Source organism: Talpa europaea, assembly GCF_964194135.1.
Source record: "Talpa europaea genome assembly, chromosome: 4".
Lineage (NCBI taxonomy): Eukaryota > Metazoa > Chordata > Mammalia > Eulipotyphla > Talpidae > Talpa > Talpa europaea.
This window is the reverse complement of record NC_140070.1, coordinates 49,635,177-49,652,117: the sequence shown is the minus strand read 5'-3', so window position 1 is coordinate 49,652,117 and position 16,941 is coordinate 49,635,177. Positions and strand designations below refer to the sequence as shown.

The 16,941-nt window shown below is 37.7% G+C and overlaps 1 protein-coding gene across 2 annotated transcripts in view; it reads left to right on the top strand.

The window, feature by feature from the left end:
- Positions 1-15,767, top strand: part of CEP70 (centrosomal protein 70) — a gene marked incomplete at both ends in the record, with an annotated part of 51,332 nt that extends 35,565 nt beyond the window's left edge. For both annotated transcript variants that reach the window (XM_084232027.1, XM_084232026.1), the window contains 7 exons: positions 5,926-6,031; positions 10,460-10,630; positions 11,379-11,525; positions 11,716-11,884; positions 12,037-12,151; positions 13,160-13,239; positions 15,706-15,767. In XM_084232027.1, coding sequence (XP_084088153.1) covers positions 5,926-6,031; positions 10,460-10,630; positions 11,379-11,525; positions 11,716-11,884; positions 12,037-12,151; positions 13,160-13,239; positions 15,706-15,767 — 850 coding nt within the window. The remainder of the gene's footprint in view (positions 1-5,925; positions 6,032-10,459; positions 10,631-11,378; positions 11,526-11,715; positions 11,885-12,036; positions 12,152-13,159; positions 13,240-15,705) is intronic.
- Between the last annotated feature and the right edge of the window lie 1,174 nt (positions 15,768-16,941).

Below are 16,941 nucleotides of genomic sequence, written 5' to 3'. Positions count from 1 at the left end.
GTCCATGTCCATCAGTTGAAGTCCATTGGCCTCTCCCTGCATCAGCACCGGCGAGCGCTGAATCGTGGTCCACTCCTTCCCGATGATTCTGCTGCCTCAGGGGTCTTTGGCCGGTCCTTTCGGGTGTCGTTGGCTGGTTCTCTCGGGCATCTCCTTCACACCAGGTCTCATCCTGTAGCTCGTGGATGTTGTCCACCTTCTGTGCCGCCATGGCGCCTCCAGTGTCATCACAGGCAAACAGTCTGTTCTCCTTAGTCCCTCCAGGTCTTTGGAGGGCTCCAATACCTGTCTGCATGGATCCTGCCGACTACGCCAATGTAATGGCAGAAGGACACGGAGCAGGATCTCTATGATTCATGCAGAAGGGGTAAAGGAGAGAGTCCTAGAACCCTTGGTGGTTTTGCAGGTTTTTTATTGGGGTTCACCAGGCATATGGCAGGCAGGGATGCTGGCTGGGGGGCTTTATCTGGACTCTCTGGCGTTCGTTCTGCTGCTTCTTGACTTCTCTTTCAGCTTCTGCTTCGGCTTCTACTGCTGCTGCTGGCGTCCCCGTGATGCCGCCCTTAAAAGCACAGTCTGAGCTCAGCTGAATCCCATCTACCTATGCCCACACCCTATTCCAGGTGCCCGCCATCAGGCATGCATTCAGGACAAGGATCCATCATCTATCCTGATGGCGGGAGGGCAGAAAAGCCTGATATTTTCTTTACCCTACAGGCTGGCTCTTCAGTGTTCAATTTTTCCCTCATGGAGTGGCACCAAGCATGGGTTAGTCAGTGACATGCAGCACAGATGGGAGGAAACAACTTGCTAACTAGAAATCTTGCACAAAAGACTTCTGTTTCATTGACCTAGGGGGCGGGCTTGGAGTGGAAAACTACTGAGTCAGAGTGGAGAAAGTATTTTAGTTATGACCACCTCATCAGGAGAAGTGAAAAATGCCTCCTTCAGAGCCCCCCAATAAAGAAGCCTCAGAATGAAGGTTAGGGCTAGAAACGCAGGTGAGGATAGTTGACCAGGGGTAGGGGTGGCATTAGATAGTGGAACTGAGTACCTTGACAGCAACTCCCTCTAGAGAGATTGCTGTGCATAGGCTATGCATGTGTCTGGTATATGAACCTTTCTCCAGGAAACCTTCCAGGCATAGCCCTTGTACTTACCTATGATTCGGACCTAAAAGATAACACCCAGCATTTGGCATGGAGTTGGACCTCGCTCCCAGAGAAGTAGTTGCCTTCAGAGTTGTGGCATTGGTGTTGCCATCCTTTTTTTTTGGTCACTAATTGACTCAAAAATCCTAGGAATGTGGGGGTAAGAACTCAGGGACCATATAACTTTGAGAGGCTTACATTGATGCACACATGTGTTTGGTATCATTGTGGCTAAATTAGCATACTTTAACAGCAAAATTGGCCTTCCACTTGTAGCTCATTTCTCATCTCCAGAATGAGGGTCACTGTGACATCATGGAAAAACTTCGAAGACACAGTTAAAAGTTATTGAAAGTTATAAAGATGGCTATAGAAAACGAAACAGCACTATATATTTTAAGTTGAAAGTTGCATTTTATGGGTTTCTGTAGGGTAAAGAAAATGTCAGGCTTTTCTGCCCTTCCGCCATCAGGATAGATGATGGATCCTTGTCCTGAATGCATGCCTGATGGCGGGCACCTGGAATAGGGTGTGGGCATAGGTAGATGGGATTCAGCTGAGTTAAGACTGTGCTTTTAAGGGCGGCGTCACGGGGGGACGCGAGCAGCCCCAGCCAGCCAGCAGCAGAACCTGAAGGAGAAACCGAAGCAGAAGCAGAGAACGCCAGAGAGCCCAGATAGAGTGAAGACTTGCTGGGGGCTGGGAGGTCTGCCAGCCTCCCAGCCCCCCAGCCAGCACCCCTGCCTGCCATATGCCTGGTGAACCCCAAATAAAAAACCTGCAAAACTACTGAGGACTCTGACTCCTCCTTTACCCGGTCTGCATGGGATCAGAAAACCTGCACTGTGCCCAGTCCGGCCTTTACAGTTTCCTACGATCTGAGAAGAAACACAGCTGTTGCTGTTGGCTGTGTCTGTAAACTATGCCTCAACCACTGTTGGTGCATAGGGGAAAATCCCTAAACCCTCTGTTCTTTTCCAGCTAGTGAAGCAAACAAATCAACATCAGACAGATTAGTAGGAGAGAAGACCAGCTTAATAACATGGCTATAAATACTAAAGTAAATGGGACAAACTGGAGGTTTATATCCTGTGCTGTGGAATAGGAGATAGGGGACCCGTGCTATCAAGGAGAGAGGAGTGGGTCTCACCTGCCAAAGAGATGACAACTTCATGTGACAAAAACTTGCCTCTAGATGTTTGCCCTGCATTATGAGAGGTTTCTCTGATCAAAATGTTATTTCTGGAGAGGCCCCTAAATCTAGGTAATCTGCATTAATGTTGAGTTAACAGGTTTTTTCTGAGGCCCACAGAGTCTTGATTGACCTTAATTCTATATAACTAAGGTAATATGTGTTGGAAAAAGCCTACTTTGGACATTTTGGAAAAAACCTGTTTGAACGTTTTTGGGAAGAATGACCCTAGACCACTCTTAGAGGATTTTCATGGCCTTCTGGAAACAACAAAACAACCGTAGCACATATCTTACTACAGAGTATTCTGCTTCAGTATTGGTTTCTAAGATGTCATTTAATTCATGTACAATTGGAAAGTAGGGGAATGATTAGTAATGTAACATAAAAGTTGCATTGTTCACATGTTATTTTTTTCCAGGGTACAAAGGTTAGAATTGCCAGCAGTACTGACTACTATTAGGGCAAACAGCTTCACTAGTGCATAGCAACTGCCCTTTTAACTCTATTTTAAAAAAATTTAGAATGAAGAACTTCAACCAGGCCTTCTCCTTAGTGATGCCCAGTGTTAGACAGTCTGTAGGCTGGAGGCAAGTTGTATTTCCTTCTCTGCCTTTTTTTTTTTTTTAAAGATTTATTTATTTATACAAGCACTGGGTACAATCAGAAGCGCGGGAGGGCGAGAGAATGCACCAGAGCCAGAGGGGAGAGCAGAGCAGGCAGAGTGACAAAGTACACTGCTGAGGGGAGCAGCAGGCGGCAGGAGAGGTCTGCGCACCATGTGGGACCCTTGCCTGGCGGCCGGGGATCAAACTGTTGCTGCAGAGGCTGCGGGAAGCTTCGCAGCAAGGCACTCAACCACTGTGCCACCAGGGGAGACCCTCCTTCCCTGCCTTTTTTAATCTCAACTTCTTTGACTGGGAGCTCCATGTCTGCATGGTCTTGGCATCCTCAAACCAACATTCCTGCTCTGTTGTCTGTGCATATTTATTTATTTATTTATTTATTTATACAAGAACCGGGGTACAGGCCAGATTCGTGGGAGGGTGATAGGATTCACCAGAGACAGAGCAGGGAACAGAACAGGCAGACTGACAAAATACACTGCTGAGGGGAGCAGCCGGGCACAACAGGATAGGTCTGCCGTGCCATGTGGGACCCTTGCTGGTTGGCCGGGATCAAACCAGCGCTGCAGAAGTGCGGACAGCTTCACAATGCTGTGCTCAACCGCCTGCACCACCAGGGGAGGCCCATGTGCATTTTTAATATCTCTCGTAATCTGGAATAGCTTGATTTCTAACAACTTTTTTCCTGAGTTCAGTTATTTTTACATGTGTATAGTTTTGCAGAATACAAAGTTTTTTTCCAGGAATAGTATGGTATGGCAGCTATTTACTGTGAGACTATGTGAACCAAAAGTTAATTTCTCACGAGACCCTAGCTTTTACTATTTCTTATTTTCTGTAACTTTAGAAAAAGTGAGATTAAGTAAATTAATACATGTACAATGCTTGGGTTTCTGTGTAGAGGTTTCAATAAATAGTAATTATCATCAGGTTCCCAATATGTTACAAGCATTGTTAAATGAGGGGATCTTTATTCCTTTTTTTTCCCCCTAAGATTATTTATTTATTTATCCAAGCACTGGGTACAGTCAGAAGCGCGGGAGGGCGAGAGAATTCACCAGAGTCAGATTGGGGAGCAGAACAGGCAGAAGGACCGGAGTACACTGCTGAGGGGAGCAGCAGGCGACAGGAGAGGTCTGCGCGCCATGTGGGACCCTCCTCCGGTGGCCGGGGAGCAGCCAGAGATCGAGCCAGTGCTTTAGAGGCTGTGGGCAGCTTCGCAACCCAGCGCTCAACCGCTGCGCCACCAGGGAGGCCCTCTTTATTCCTTTTTACACTTCATTTCTCAGAGCGACTGTAGATAGTACATGCTATTATATATTTAGGTTATAGCACTGATAGCTAAAATTTTATCATAATGTAATATTTGGTAATCAGACTTACAAATAGTTCATTGATAAGAATAACATTTAAATTCAAATATATCAGTTTATTTGTATTTCCACTAGAGACCATATTGGCTTTTCTATGTCCCTTTTGTATTCTAGATAATATGCTCCTGGCACTGCCTTTGGGTAAAACTGTAAAATAAGTGAGTATGGTAATTAGGTAGAAGTCAAGTAGAAAATGGATTGTGAGATTTCCATGTCTATTAGAGGAAGGAGTTTGACTCTTTGGAGCTAATTCTATTAATTTGATATTGGTATATAATCACCAAAAAGCAGAGAATAGTAATTGAGTGAACATAAAAGACAGTACAAGTGACTTGAACAGCTAATTGTAGAATAATAGTAAGAAAGGAAGAATATTGGGTTAGGACTAATGGCATGGTGAAGTTTGAATGCTAACCCCAGTTAGTCGAATGTGAAAACGAGTTCACAAAGCAGTGGGAAGCCAGTGATTGTTTTTTAGCAGCACTTAACCTGATGGAGTATTATATTATTATATTACCATTCTATTTTCAAATAGCATGTGGAGCTTGTTAGTCATGGAGTCAGTTTAATGGCTCAGGATTCTGTAGTAAACTAATAGGTATACTCAGATTTGAGATGGCTAATTTGAAGTGTTTAATAAGAGGCTGCTTTTTTCAAAGGCATGGTGGGTAGGAGGAAGAATGTCTGTTATGGTCTGACTCTAGAGATATTTGGAGAAGAATGAGATGCTACATGGCTATACTCACACACAGATTTCTGGGCAAAGAGGCTCTCTCAGAGTTCTGATTTCACTTGGGACAAGGATTCTTGGGTTTCCTTGCCTTCTCTTGACTGGCCCAGGCATCATTGTCTGCTTTCTTGCACAAGTGGAGTATGGAAAAGGAAGGATCAACCTATACATCTTTTGCTTCTATAGTATCCAAACCAGTTACCCTGCCCATTGTTACTTGCTCCTCTCCCTATGGCCTCCAAGATAAGAGCACCTTGGAAATTGCTTCCATTCTTTGCTGTTGTTCTTTCCTCTTCTATTTTTTGTCAGTTTTGGGGAGTGGTTAGAACTTTCCTCTTTAGTCTGATCAGGTGTTTTCAGGGATTCCTTCTAAATTATGCTAGCAAATATATGCTACTCTATTGACAGGATCTTATTTGCCAGTGACAGTATGGCTTAAAATTTTTTTTTTTAAGATTTATTTATGCATACAAGAACTGGGGTGTAGACCAGAGGTGCAGGGGGTGGGTGGGAGGATTCACCAGAGACAGAGTGGGGAGCAGAATGGGTAGATCTACTGAAATACACTGCTGAGGGGAGCAACAGGCAAGACAGGAGAGGTCTGCTGTGCCACGTGGGTTAGCTCCCTGGCTGGGGATCGAACTCATGCTGCACTGGCTGGGGATCGCTTCATAGTGCTGAGACTTAACCCCTGTGTCACCATGGCTTAAAATTTAAAAAATAAATTATGTTTATGTGCACATGTATGTTAAAAACTGGTTGGGAGAGTATCTGGGTCATTGTTTTAGTTTATCATCTTAATCCAAGTGTTTAGGAAAACATTTTTTGTTACCTTGATTTTTCTCTCCCTTAGACTAAAGAATCTTATCCATCAAAATAAAACTGATGACACAGAGAAAAAAGATGAGCTCAACAAAGATAACCAGCATCAGGCTCTACTTGACCAAAGATACTTTCAGGTACTAACTGAGCAAGGAGACTGGTATTTGTAATGAACCATGGTTTCTCTAGCAGTGTAATAAATAAATCATCAGTTGGTAAGGAATACTAATATTCTGTACTTGTGTGTGCTTATTCTGTTTTGTCTTGTGATGACATACCTACTTGGCTAAAAACATTGCAGCTAGTAACTTGATTTAGAATTTACCTTACCCTTTAAAAGAGAATTGACTTAGTTCAAAGCAGGGTAATAAAATGTTTGATTTTTTAAAAGATTTTGTCATTTTCCCCTGCTCCTTAAGTCGTTTTCCTTTTTACTGTTTTTGTTGTTGGAATTAGTAATAGTAGTAGTGGCAGTAGTAATAGTATATAAATCTATTTTCTTTTTTAATTAAAATTTTTTTCTTGCATCACTGTAAGTCCTCATAGTTCTCCCACCACTGTATCACCTGTGATCCATAACCATATTCCCTTGTGTTCACCGCTCCCCTGTTTTGCCCCTCACCCTTTGCTGTATGCCTTAGTTCTATGGTCAGTTGACTTTTTCTTGACCTTTTGTTTGGTTTCTCTATATTCCATATATAAGTGAGACCATCCGGTATTTATCTTTTTCATTCTGACCAATTTCAGCTAGCATAATCCCTTCCACCTCCAACCAAGTTGCTACAAATGGCATGAGTTTGTCTTTTTTTTTTGGTTGCTGAGCTGAGAGTCCATTGGGTTAATGAGGAAATCAAAGATGAAATTAAAAAAAAATCCTTAAGACATATGACAAAGATGACACAACTTTCCAGAACATATGGGACACAGCAAGAACAGTATTAAGAGGAACATATATAGCAATACAGGCCCATATCAAAAAGCAAGAAATAACTCAAACCACCTGATCTCTCATCTTGCGGAACTAGAAAAAGTTACAACAAAAAAGTCCAAAAGCCAGTAGAAGACAGGAAATAATAGAAATTAAGGCAGAAACAAATACAATAGATTTAAAAAAAGAGAATCCAAAAAGATGAATGAAACCAAAACTTGGTCTTTGGAAAATAACAAGCCCCTAAACAAGGCTCACAAAGAAAAAAAAGGAGAAAACCCAAACACGTAGGATTATAAATAAAAGGAGAAAGTATAACAGACAGTAGAAATCCAGAGAATAGAGATGTACTATTAACATTTATATGCAAACAAGTTTAGTCTAGATATTTTATGGTTTCAGGTCTTATGTCAATTCTTTTATCCATTTTGTGTTGGTTTTTGTGCAGGGTGTGAGATAGTAGTCTAGCTTCATTCTTTTGCATGTATTCGTCCAGTTTTCCCAGCACCATTTATTGGCCAAACTGTCCTTATTCCATTGCATATTCCTTGCTCCTTTGTCAAAGATTAGTTGTTCATAAATATGTTCCCCAAACATTTTTCTAATTGATTATTATAGCTGTGTTCATATTAGGTCTAAACACCTTTCTGAAAAAAAAAATGTTTTTAGATAACTTTCATGTACACAGTATAACTGACATTAAGACCAACTCATAGATTAGCTTTTATTCTTGGTTCTTGTTTCTTTTCTTTACCTGACATTTACTTGCTTGAGATTTCTTTTTTATTTTTCTCAGGATGTTCATTGTCTTAATTCTTTTTTATTTTTCTAATGATGACCCCTAAAATATATTTTTATCTGTATCAAGAATCTCTCAGTATATGCAAACTCTTTCTGAATCAGGTAAGACTATTTTGTGAGTTTTTTTTTTAATTCCTATCTCTGGGAGTTATTTAGTTCATTTTGCCATTTCATCATTGTTAACTATCTTTTGTTGCCAGTGATCAGAGTGTGGCTAGATATAAGTAAGAATATGCTCTGCTCTCAATAATAATTCAGTAGAAGGGAAACTGATTTTTTTTTTCATAAAAATGTTTAAATATATTAGAAGTGAAATATACTCTCTTGAACGGAAAAAAAAGTCCTCAGTAAACATCTGAAGTCATGGAGACCTGTGAGTTATAATTTGAAGTATGAGTAGGAGCAATGATTCAAGGTAACAATGGTTATGTGTATCACAATGGTAACTTGTCTTTATACTATTTATAATAGTGTAACTGTTTATTAAATTGACTGGATTTGGTGGTAAATAGAAAATGGCTTTACTCTTTCCCCTTTAAACATGTTGTTTTGGGTCTCCTTTTCCTTTTCTTGGGTGATATATAAGGTAGAACTAATGTCAGTTGGCATCAGTTGGCATGGGTATTGTAGTCACTCACATACTGTACATTTAGATATTTAAATTTCAGTCCAGGTATTGATGGTATTAGGAAATTACTGTTAATTTTCCTATTTGTGATTTTGTAGGAGAATTTGCCTAATTTTAAGAGATGCACGTTTAAGTATTTGAGGGTAAAATGTTATATCTATTTTCAAGTGGCTCAGCTAAAAATACATATAGGTAGATAAAGCCAAGCAAATATAACAAAATGTTAACAATTGCTGAATCCATGTAATGATTATATGGATATTAGTAATACTTAATTTTATGTGGCAACTTGATTGGAACATGAGGTGCTCAGATATTTGGTCAAATTGTCCTGGGTCTGTCTGTGAGGATGTTGTTTCAGGATTAAGATTTGAAAGGGTAGCTGGTAAACAGATTGCCCTTCCCAATGCAGGTGGGTCTTACCCAGTTAGTTGAAAGCCTGAATAGAACAAAAACTCTTAGTAAGAGGGAACTCTGCCTGCATGACCACCTTTTAGCTGGGATGTTGCTTTCTTTTCTGCCTTTATTTGATTTGAAACCACAAATTTGGGTCTTGAGACTACTGACAGTTGGACTGAAATTATACTATGAGCTCTCTTGTGTCTCCAAATTGGCAACTACAGATCTTTGGGCTCTGTCAATTTCATAACTGTGTGAGCCAATTCCTTATTATAATAAATACAACCTCCTGATTGTTTCTCTTCAGAATCTTAACTAATCCAATGTTTATATTTTTATTTTCTGTATTTTTCAAAATTTTCTTAATGGAAAATTGGGAGTAACATGTTTCAAATCTCAGTCAAAATTTCAATCATCCAACCTGTTCAAACAGTGTGGCAAAGGAGTGTGATCTGTTTCTTTGTTCTCACAAACATGGCATTTTTCACTCACTAGTGCTGTACAATTCCTTTAAAAAACACTTTTGTTAGTGAATCCTGTCTATCGAATCTGACATTTTCCTAGATAAGCTTGTGGCTATCCAGGATATGCTTTGCAAAGATTAACTCTTAGCAAAACCTACATGATGTTTCCAGGACTTGTCTTTAGAATGTGTTATACTTTTTTTTTTTTTTAATTTTTTGTGGGACCCTCTTTGGTGACCGGGGATCGAACTGGCGCTGCAGAGGCTGTGGGCAGCCTCACAACCCAGCGCTCAACCGCTGCGCCACCAGGGGAGGCCCTGTACTTTATTTTTCACTGTCCTTACTTTGAACTTTAACTGAAGCTATGAAGACACAGGAAATCCCCCCTTTAACATCTAACTTAGTTTTAAACGGGAGGAGATAGAAATAAGAAATGTGGAGACTAGATAAGGATTCTGGATGATGATTCTCCCTATGTGGATTATGATAGATTATTCATAAACTACTTTCAAATCTAAATCTGTTAAAAATATATGTCGATTTTTCTGCAGCCTATGTTTTTCATTAGAACGTATATGTTTAGGGTCTCTCTGGTGGCGCAGCGGTTGAGCGCTGGCTTGCGAAGCTGCCGGCAGCCTCTGCAGCGCCGGCTTGATCCCTGGCTGCTCCCCGCCACCGGAGGAAGGTCCCACATGGCGCGCAGACCTCTCCTGCTGCCCGCTGCTCCCCTCAGCAGTGTACTTCGGTCCTTCTGCCTGCTCTGCTCCCTGCTCTGGCTCTGGTGAATTCTCTTACCCTCCCACTCTTCTGACTGTACCCAGTGCTTGTATAAATACATAAATAAATCTTTAAAAAAAAAAAAAAGAACGTATATGTTTAATCATATTGGTGAAACTGTTGTACTTCCAAACAACACAAGTGTCAATCTTATTTCTTATTAAAGATGTTCTTTTTTTTAATTGCTTATTTATGCATACAAGAACTGGGGTACAAACCAGAGGTGTGTGTGGGGGGTGAGAGGATTCTCCAGAGACAGAGCGGGGAACAGAACAGGCAGACTGATGAAATACACTGCTGAGGGGACCAGTGGGCGAGACAGGAGAGGTCTGCTGTGCCATGTGGGTAGCTCCCTGGCTGGGGATCAAACTCGTGCTGCAATGGTTGTGGATAGATTCATAGGTTGTGTCTTATCCCCTTGCACCACCAGGGAGGCCCTAAAGATGTTCTTAATACTGAAATTAACTCTGGACATGATGTTTTGTTGACAGATAAAGCCACCTTTTAATATGTATCACTTTGAAAGGACTGTGATAAACATTTTAACTAAAAACACTATTTTTAAAAGGTCCTGTGTAGCATCAATTCAATTATTCACAACCCAAGAGCTCCAATAATAATTTATAAACAGAGCAAAGGAGGAGCCCAGCATTTTCATAAAGATTTTGTTCAAGATTGTGGATTTGAGCATCTTATTCCAATAATAGAAATGTGGGCAGATCAGCTGACTTCCTTAAAGGTAAGGGGTTGAATATTCTTTTTACCTTTTGAAAATCTATTGGAGTCTATAGGCTTTATTAATAGAACCAGACTTAATTTTTTAACTGTGAAACTGAAAAAGGCATAGGTTACTTAAAACTTACATCTTGCAATTAACATACCTGTTTTTATTATTACCTATTTGATGTTGCCATTACTATAAGGGTTGCCTCCTCTAAAGTTGTTCTACCAAGCAAGACATTTTTAGGCTTGTTACTTTGTTGAAAATCTATATTGGATCCCCCTTGGACTTCTGGGTCCTTGGTGGTTCTACCTTCAGCTCCTTCCTTTTGGTATCCCTATGCTACAGATTTTCCTGGTCCTTATTCTCTCTTAACATGGAATGTCTTATCTGTCATTCTATTTTAATTGGTTTTTATCTTCTCTTCAGATTTTAAATTATTTTCTTTCTCTCAAAATTGACCTTATGTCCAATCTATTCTCTAGATGAAAAGCTAGCAGGCACTACTCTTACCAATATTGTCTGTGCATGGAAGATTAACATTTCTTTATAGAGTTATTATGTATTCTTTATTTCATAGCTTCAGGATTTTTTTGTTGTTGACCTGGCGAAACCCAATAGACTTTTTCTAAACTGATAATGGTATTTAAAAAAAATAATTATAATAACTAATATACATACTAAATATGTCTGGATAGTTATATTTTATTAGTATTATTATGGAAACTTAAAAATCATAGTACCATTTTTTTCTTTTGGTTATAAGGATTTATATAAGTCCTTGAAAATACTGTCTTTGGAACTGGTACCTTGGCACAGTGTGAAGAAGCATGATGAAAATGAAGGTATCAAAGTTGAAGATCTGTTGTTCATCGTAGACACTATGTTGGAAGAAGTTGAAAATAAGGAAAAGGTAAATATTTAATACATAAATGCTCACATTTTATTTTAATCTTAACTATGCTCACATTTTATATTAATCTTAACTACTGATAATGATATGGGTATATTCTCCTTAGAACTCTTTATCTTTTTAAAGTTTTTATTAAAGATTTGGGATTGTTGTAAGATGTAAACTCTTGTCTCTCTCTCCCTTTGGACAGGACAGAAATATGCCAAACTTTCGGACTTTGCAAGCTATTGTTTCTCATTTCCAAAAATTATTTGATGTCCCTTCTTTAAATGGAGTGTATCCCCGAATGAATGAAGTTTATACTAGACTTGGAGAAATGAACAATGCAGTGAGACACCTCCAAGAACTCTTAGAATTAGGTAATGATCCTTTATTATTTTTGACCCCCATTTAAGAAGTATTTCTAATAAGTCAACCAAAAGTAGGTAAAAAAATTGACAAAGCAAAAAGTGTTTGATTTAATGATTTTGAATATTCATTTTAAAATATCCTTTTTATTTCTCTTTGGCAGATAGTTCGGCCTCATTGTGTGTGCTAGTAGACACAGTTGGAAAATTGTGTAGACTGGTAAATGAAGATATCAATGAACAGGTTATGCAGGTACTGGGACCTGAAGACCTCCAAAGGTATTTATTTTGAAAGTGTGCAAAGTATGAGCTGGAATGTTTGGAGCGATGAAATTAAAGACTTTTAAAACTTCATAAGTTATTTATTTTTCCTGTTTGGAATAAAACCTTTTAAACAACTTGACATTCTAAACCAATCTTATACCCTTAGGGATGGCGGTAACACCAAGTATTTTCAAGATAAAAATATATTATATGGCCTGTAAGTTTATATAGGATGGGACTCCCAACATTATTGGTAAAACCCTGCTCCCAGGGGAATTTAGGTATATGATATTTAAACCTAGCTAACAACTTCATATATAAGCAAGTCCTATTTTTGGTATACTAACATAGATCACTGAATAAAGAGTATATTTATTTCATTAGAAAATAAATGTTATTTTAAAGCTAGGCATCCAATATAAAAGCTGATTTTTTTTTTTAGAGGTATTGAAATATTACAGCTATATTTAAAACAACTCTTCCCCTCCTCAGAATTCATACTGCAATATAGGGGAAGGAGAACACACATATATATATATATACCACATATTCCTTATAATCTGCAAATTTTCCAAGAAGAACCCTTATCTAATCTGACACTTGAGTTTTCTCGTACTTCATGCTTTTAAAGGAACATGTCACAGTAGGTCGTTTTCTTTTCCCCCCAGTTTTACTGACTGTTGACAATTAATGTTTAATAAATGCTAGATATAAAAGTCAGTTATTTTAAGAAAATGCTATATATTCATAGTCTGTTAGAATCTTTGAGCTAAATGGAGTTTCACATATTAGGAATGTTATATTAATTTAGCTTTGGAACAGATATTAACACTTTCTTTGTTGGTTTGTTTTAGAAAGTAATATGAGATGGACAAAAATCAAAAAGGAAATATTGCACTAAATGAGTGTCAAATTTATATTTAAATTAGCAGGACAATTTCTTTCCATTTTGAAAAATGTTTCAATCAGATGTAAGAACCCTAAATTAGTAATTTAGTGTAAACTGTGCATTTTTTTCAAAAGCATTATCAACAAATTGGAAGAACATGAGGAATTTTTCCCAGCATTTCAGGCATTTACTAATGATCTACTTGAAGTCTTAGGTAAGATTTTTGGTGATGGTGGTGAACTTTCGAGTCTTAAGATGTCAGTGGGCTGTGGGAATTGTTTTCCTTAGTCAACAATTAGTGTTTTTACCTGGAAACCACTAACAGTTCTGGAAAAACACCCCTAACTTGTTGATAGTTGGGAGCAGTCTACAGAATAAAGAAGCATATATCCTTTAAAGAATTAGGGGCTTGCCTTTGTTTTGGGATCTTAAAATGAGAAATAGCATTTCTCTGACTGGGCCCAGTTTAACCCTGACTATGTCATTGCCTAATGAGAAATCTTGTTTGGATTTATGATCTTGAATGGTATTTTTTCCCTTCTTACTTAAGAAAAAAAATTTTCTTTTTAAGATAGCATTTACCTACTCTATTTTTTACATTAAAAATATATTTTCCTTCTTAGGTAAAATGAAATAATATAAAATGGTAAACATCTGTAGAAAGGAGGAGATAGTTATGAATCCATACAAAGAAAGAAATATACTCTTGTCAGGTTGAAGGCTTTGTTAGTAGTAATATTTCTTAAAGGGAAAAAATTTAAAAATCATAGGCAAAATATATGTACCCATCTCTTATTTTAAATGTAAATACACATACTATAAAAATAATAATTTTAAAGTGATTTATTCACTGCTTTCTATATATAGAAAGTATATATATATTATTCACTGCTTTCTATATATAGCCCATTTGAAAGATTTTTTAAAATGACTTTTTGACATGGCTCCTTCTAAATTAAATTAGAAGAAATAAGATTTAGTAGGAGTAAAGGAATGCATAAATTAAAATTTGATAAGAAGATGAATAAATGAAAGAAGTATCTGGAGTGTACATAAATGAAGTTTTGTAGCTAGTATCATGTAGACTGGAAGCAAGGAAATAGTGAATGTGCTATGGGCACGTCCATATGTTTGAAAAGATCATAGCAAGAGAAAATGTAACTTGAAAGTTAAAAACATAAGGCATGAAGTTATAGGATTGTTTTGCCTTGTACCTTGGAAGAGCCTGGTTTCATAGAATTATATTATTATACTTGCTTTGGGGAGTAGCAATTAACTTTAATAGTGAGGTTCTCATCATTAATAAACATTTTAATAGTTGTGCCAGTAACACTTATTTGAGAATCCTTTTATAGAACTTCCTCTCAGTTATTATGAAACTAAGCATGGCTCATGTGGGATCATTTGCTTCAAAAAACCAAGTCTTCCTGCAGGTGAACTCTGTAATTTGGTCAAAATTACTCTGTCTTGGCAAACATGATTTTTTATTATTACTCAATATCATATTAAGCATCTAGAACTATAGAGCGGTGTACTGAATACCAGAAGACCTTTCTTTTTCTTTCATAAATGCTGTGATTAGCTGAGAAAATTGTCTTCTCAGCCAAGATCTTTCTCTGTGAGGTTCATTTATAAAACAGATTTCTCATTTAGTGTGAAAATTTCGGATTGGGGTTTATCAGGGAATAACTTGATGTTGTACCTTTCCATGATGTAAGGTGTGAAACAAATTCGCTGTTGTAGATTTGCTTGAAGTTTTTATCTTTTCATATCTTAGTGCTTTGTAAGAGTCCAGACAAATGCGCTGACTGAGGTTGTGAATTAAACAACATGGGTCATGTGTGTAGGCTAAAGGAATAACAGCTAAAATCTAAATGGAGAGAGATGGAATGCAGGGGAGCATGTTTTATGTAAAGGAAATGAGTTTATGAACAGTGGCCTAGCAGAAAAATCTAGAAAAAAAGTGGTGAGAATCGAGAGAACCTGCCACAGGGACTTACCTGTTAGACTGGAGTCTTGGTAAGAGCGAAACAACCTTGCTTCCTCAGTGGCCATGAACTTTCAGAGAGTGAAGTCTAACTTAGGCTCGCTGGAAGATGGTAATCTTAGAAGAAAAATCAAATTGAGAAAGAACCTGACAGAAAGGAGCCTGAATTGGTTTATCTGGTCAGCTGAATCAGGCTAAGCTCTCTATATATATTTCATCCTAAAAGCTAGATCTAAGAGTGGTCTTACTAATGAAACCTTTATAAAAGAAGTAAGGATAGGACTGCAACCCATGAGAAGAAATTCCTAAGTCCTCAGAGGGGATCCAGGAGTGAGACTGCCTCCACCTGGGATTTCACTGTGTAGACTCACTCATGTAACTGTACAGATTTAAAGAGGCAATAACAAAATGACACAAACGCAGCCAGTTCGCTCTGTTAATAAAGCGCCCTGTTAATGAGTTTAATACCAGAGTCAGAGTATCCTTGTGGTAGCTTTTACAAACAGAAGCCCTATGAAGCCACTGTTTGAATCATGATACACTATCACTACTGGAGAAAAGCTTCATGTATATGAAAGCACTAGTGGTGTTGCCTTTGTGTTTGAGGTTTGCCTTTGCATAGAGGTTCTCATTTCATCAGAACCTATCACTAGATAAAGCTACTCTTTCATTATTCTTGTTTTTCTATTACAGAAATTGATGACTTGGATGCCATTGTACCTGCAGTAAAGAAATTAAAAATACTTTCATACTGAAAACAAATCAAATCATTTTTACTGTGTAAATTGCATTCTTAACATTTTAAGTATTCTGTAGGATTGATCTTATTTTGAGACAAGGGTTATAAAATACTTTTATTCTCAGAATTCATCCCCTCCTTAGTGTTGGGTACTGCATTCATGTAATTTATATTGACTTTGAGGTTCTTATATACAGTTGCTAAGTTACAGTAGTTGTTAACTTTACATCCTTTAATCATTTCTTAAGTAATTTTTGTTCTTAAATTTTAAGATTGTTTTAAAGTACAGTGTGTGAGTAAAAGAGAAACTTAGGGAGGAATAGTATGAGTAGTAGAAAAGTTGCATTTAAAGTCAGGGTTTAGTGGCTTTTTGGTTTTGGGAATAAGGATTGTCAATGGCTCTCTTAAGTCCAGCCAATAGGAAACTGTTGCTTTCTTGGCAAAGATTAATTGGCACATTCTACTACGATAGGCTTCATGGCACTTGCCCTTTTAAAGCAGCAAGTAGAAAAGGAAGAAGGAAAAATGTTTTATTCTGTTAGGGTATGACATGAATCACGGGGTGAAATAGATGAGTAGATAAAAGTCTCTCATAGAAAAGTGTCTTTTTTGCATCTTTTTGTAATGTACTTTTTATAAGGACATGAGATCTTAAATAAAACTTTTGTAAAGAATTTCCAAATATAAGTGTCCTCAATGACTTATTTGTATTACAAATAATGAGTCTTTTTCTCTTACTCAGCTAAGCCTTCATTGGGCAACTGGTTTACTCTTGCTGCCTTTATTAAGATACTTTTCTTGCTGTCTTGTTATTTTCTGTTCTCAATATTCAGTCAGATTTTCTAAAGGGTCCAGTGTTCTGCCTTAGAACTATAGTATAAGCCACTTCAGGTTACTGTCAGCTTAGTTGAACACCCAGTCCACTTTTATAAATAGCAGTCGTCTGAATACTTTTTGGTGGTTCTTATCCATTGTCATATAGAATATTGTAAAAACAAAAAACAAAAAAACACTTCTGGGAAGCAGCATGGTGGAATGGAGAATGTAAACTTTGGTAAATAAGTATCTAAATCCTTGGTGTTGTGACCTTAGGGATTATACAAAACACAGTATTTTGGTTTCTAGTACTAGATTTAAAATCCTTTTTTTGTTAGCCTGCAATCACATTTTAAATAGTAGCCCACAATTTG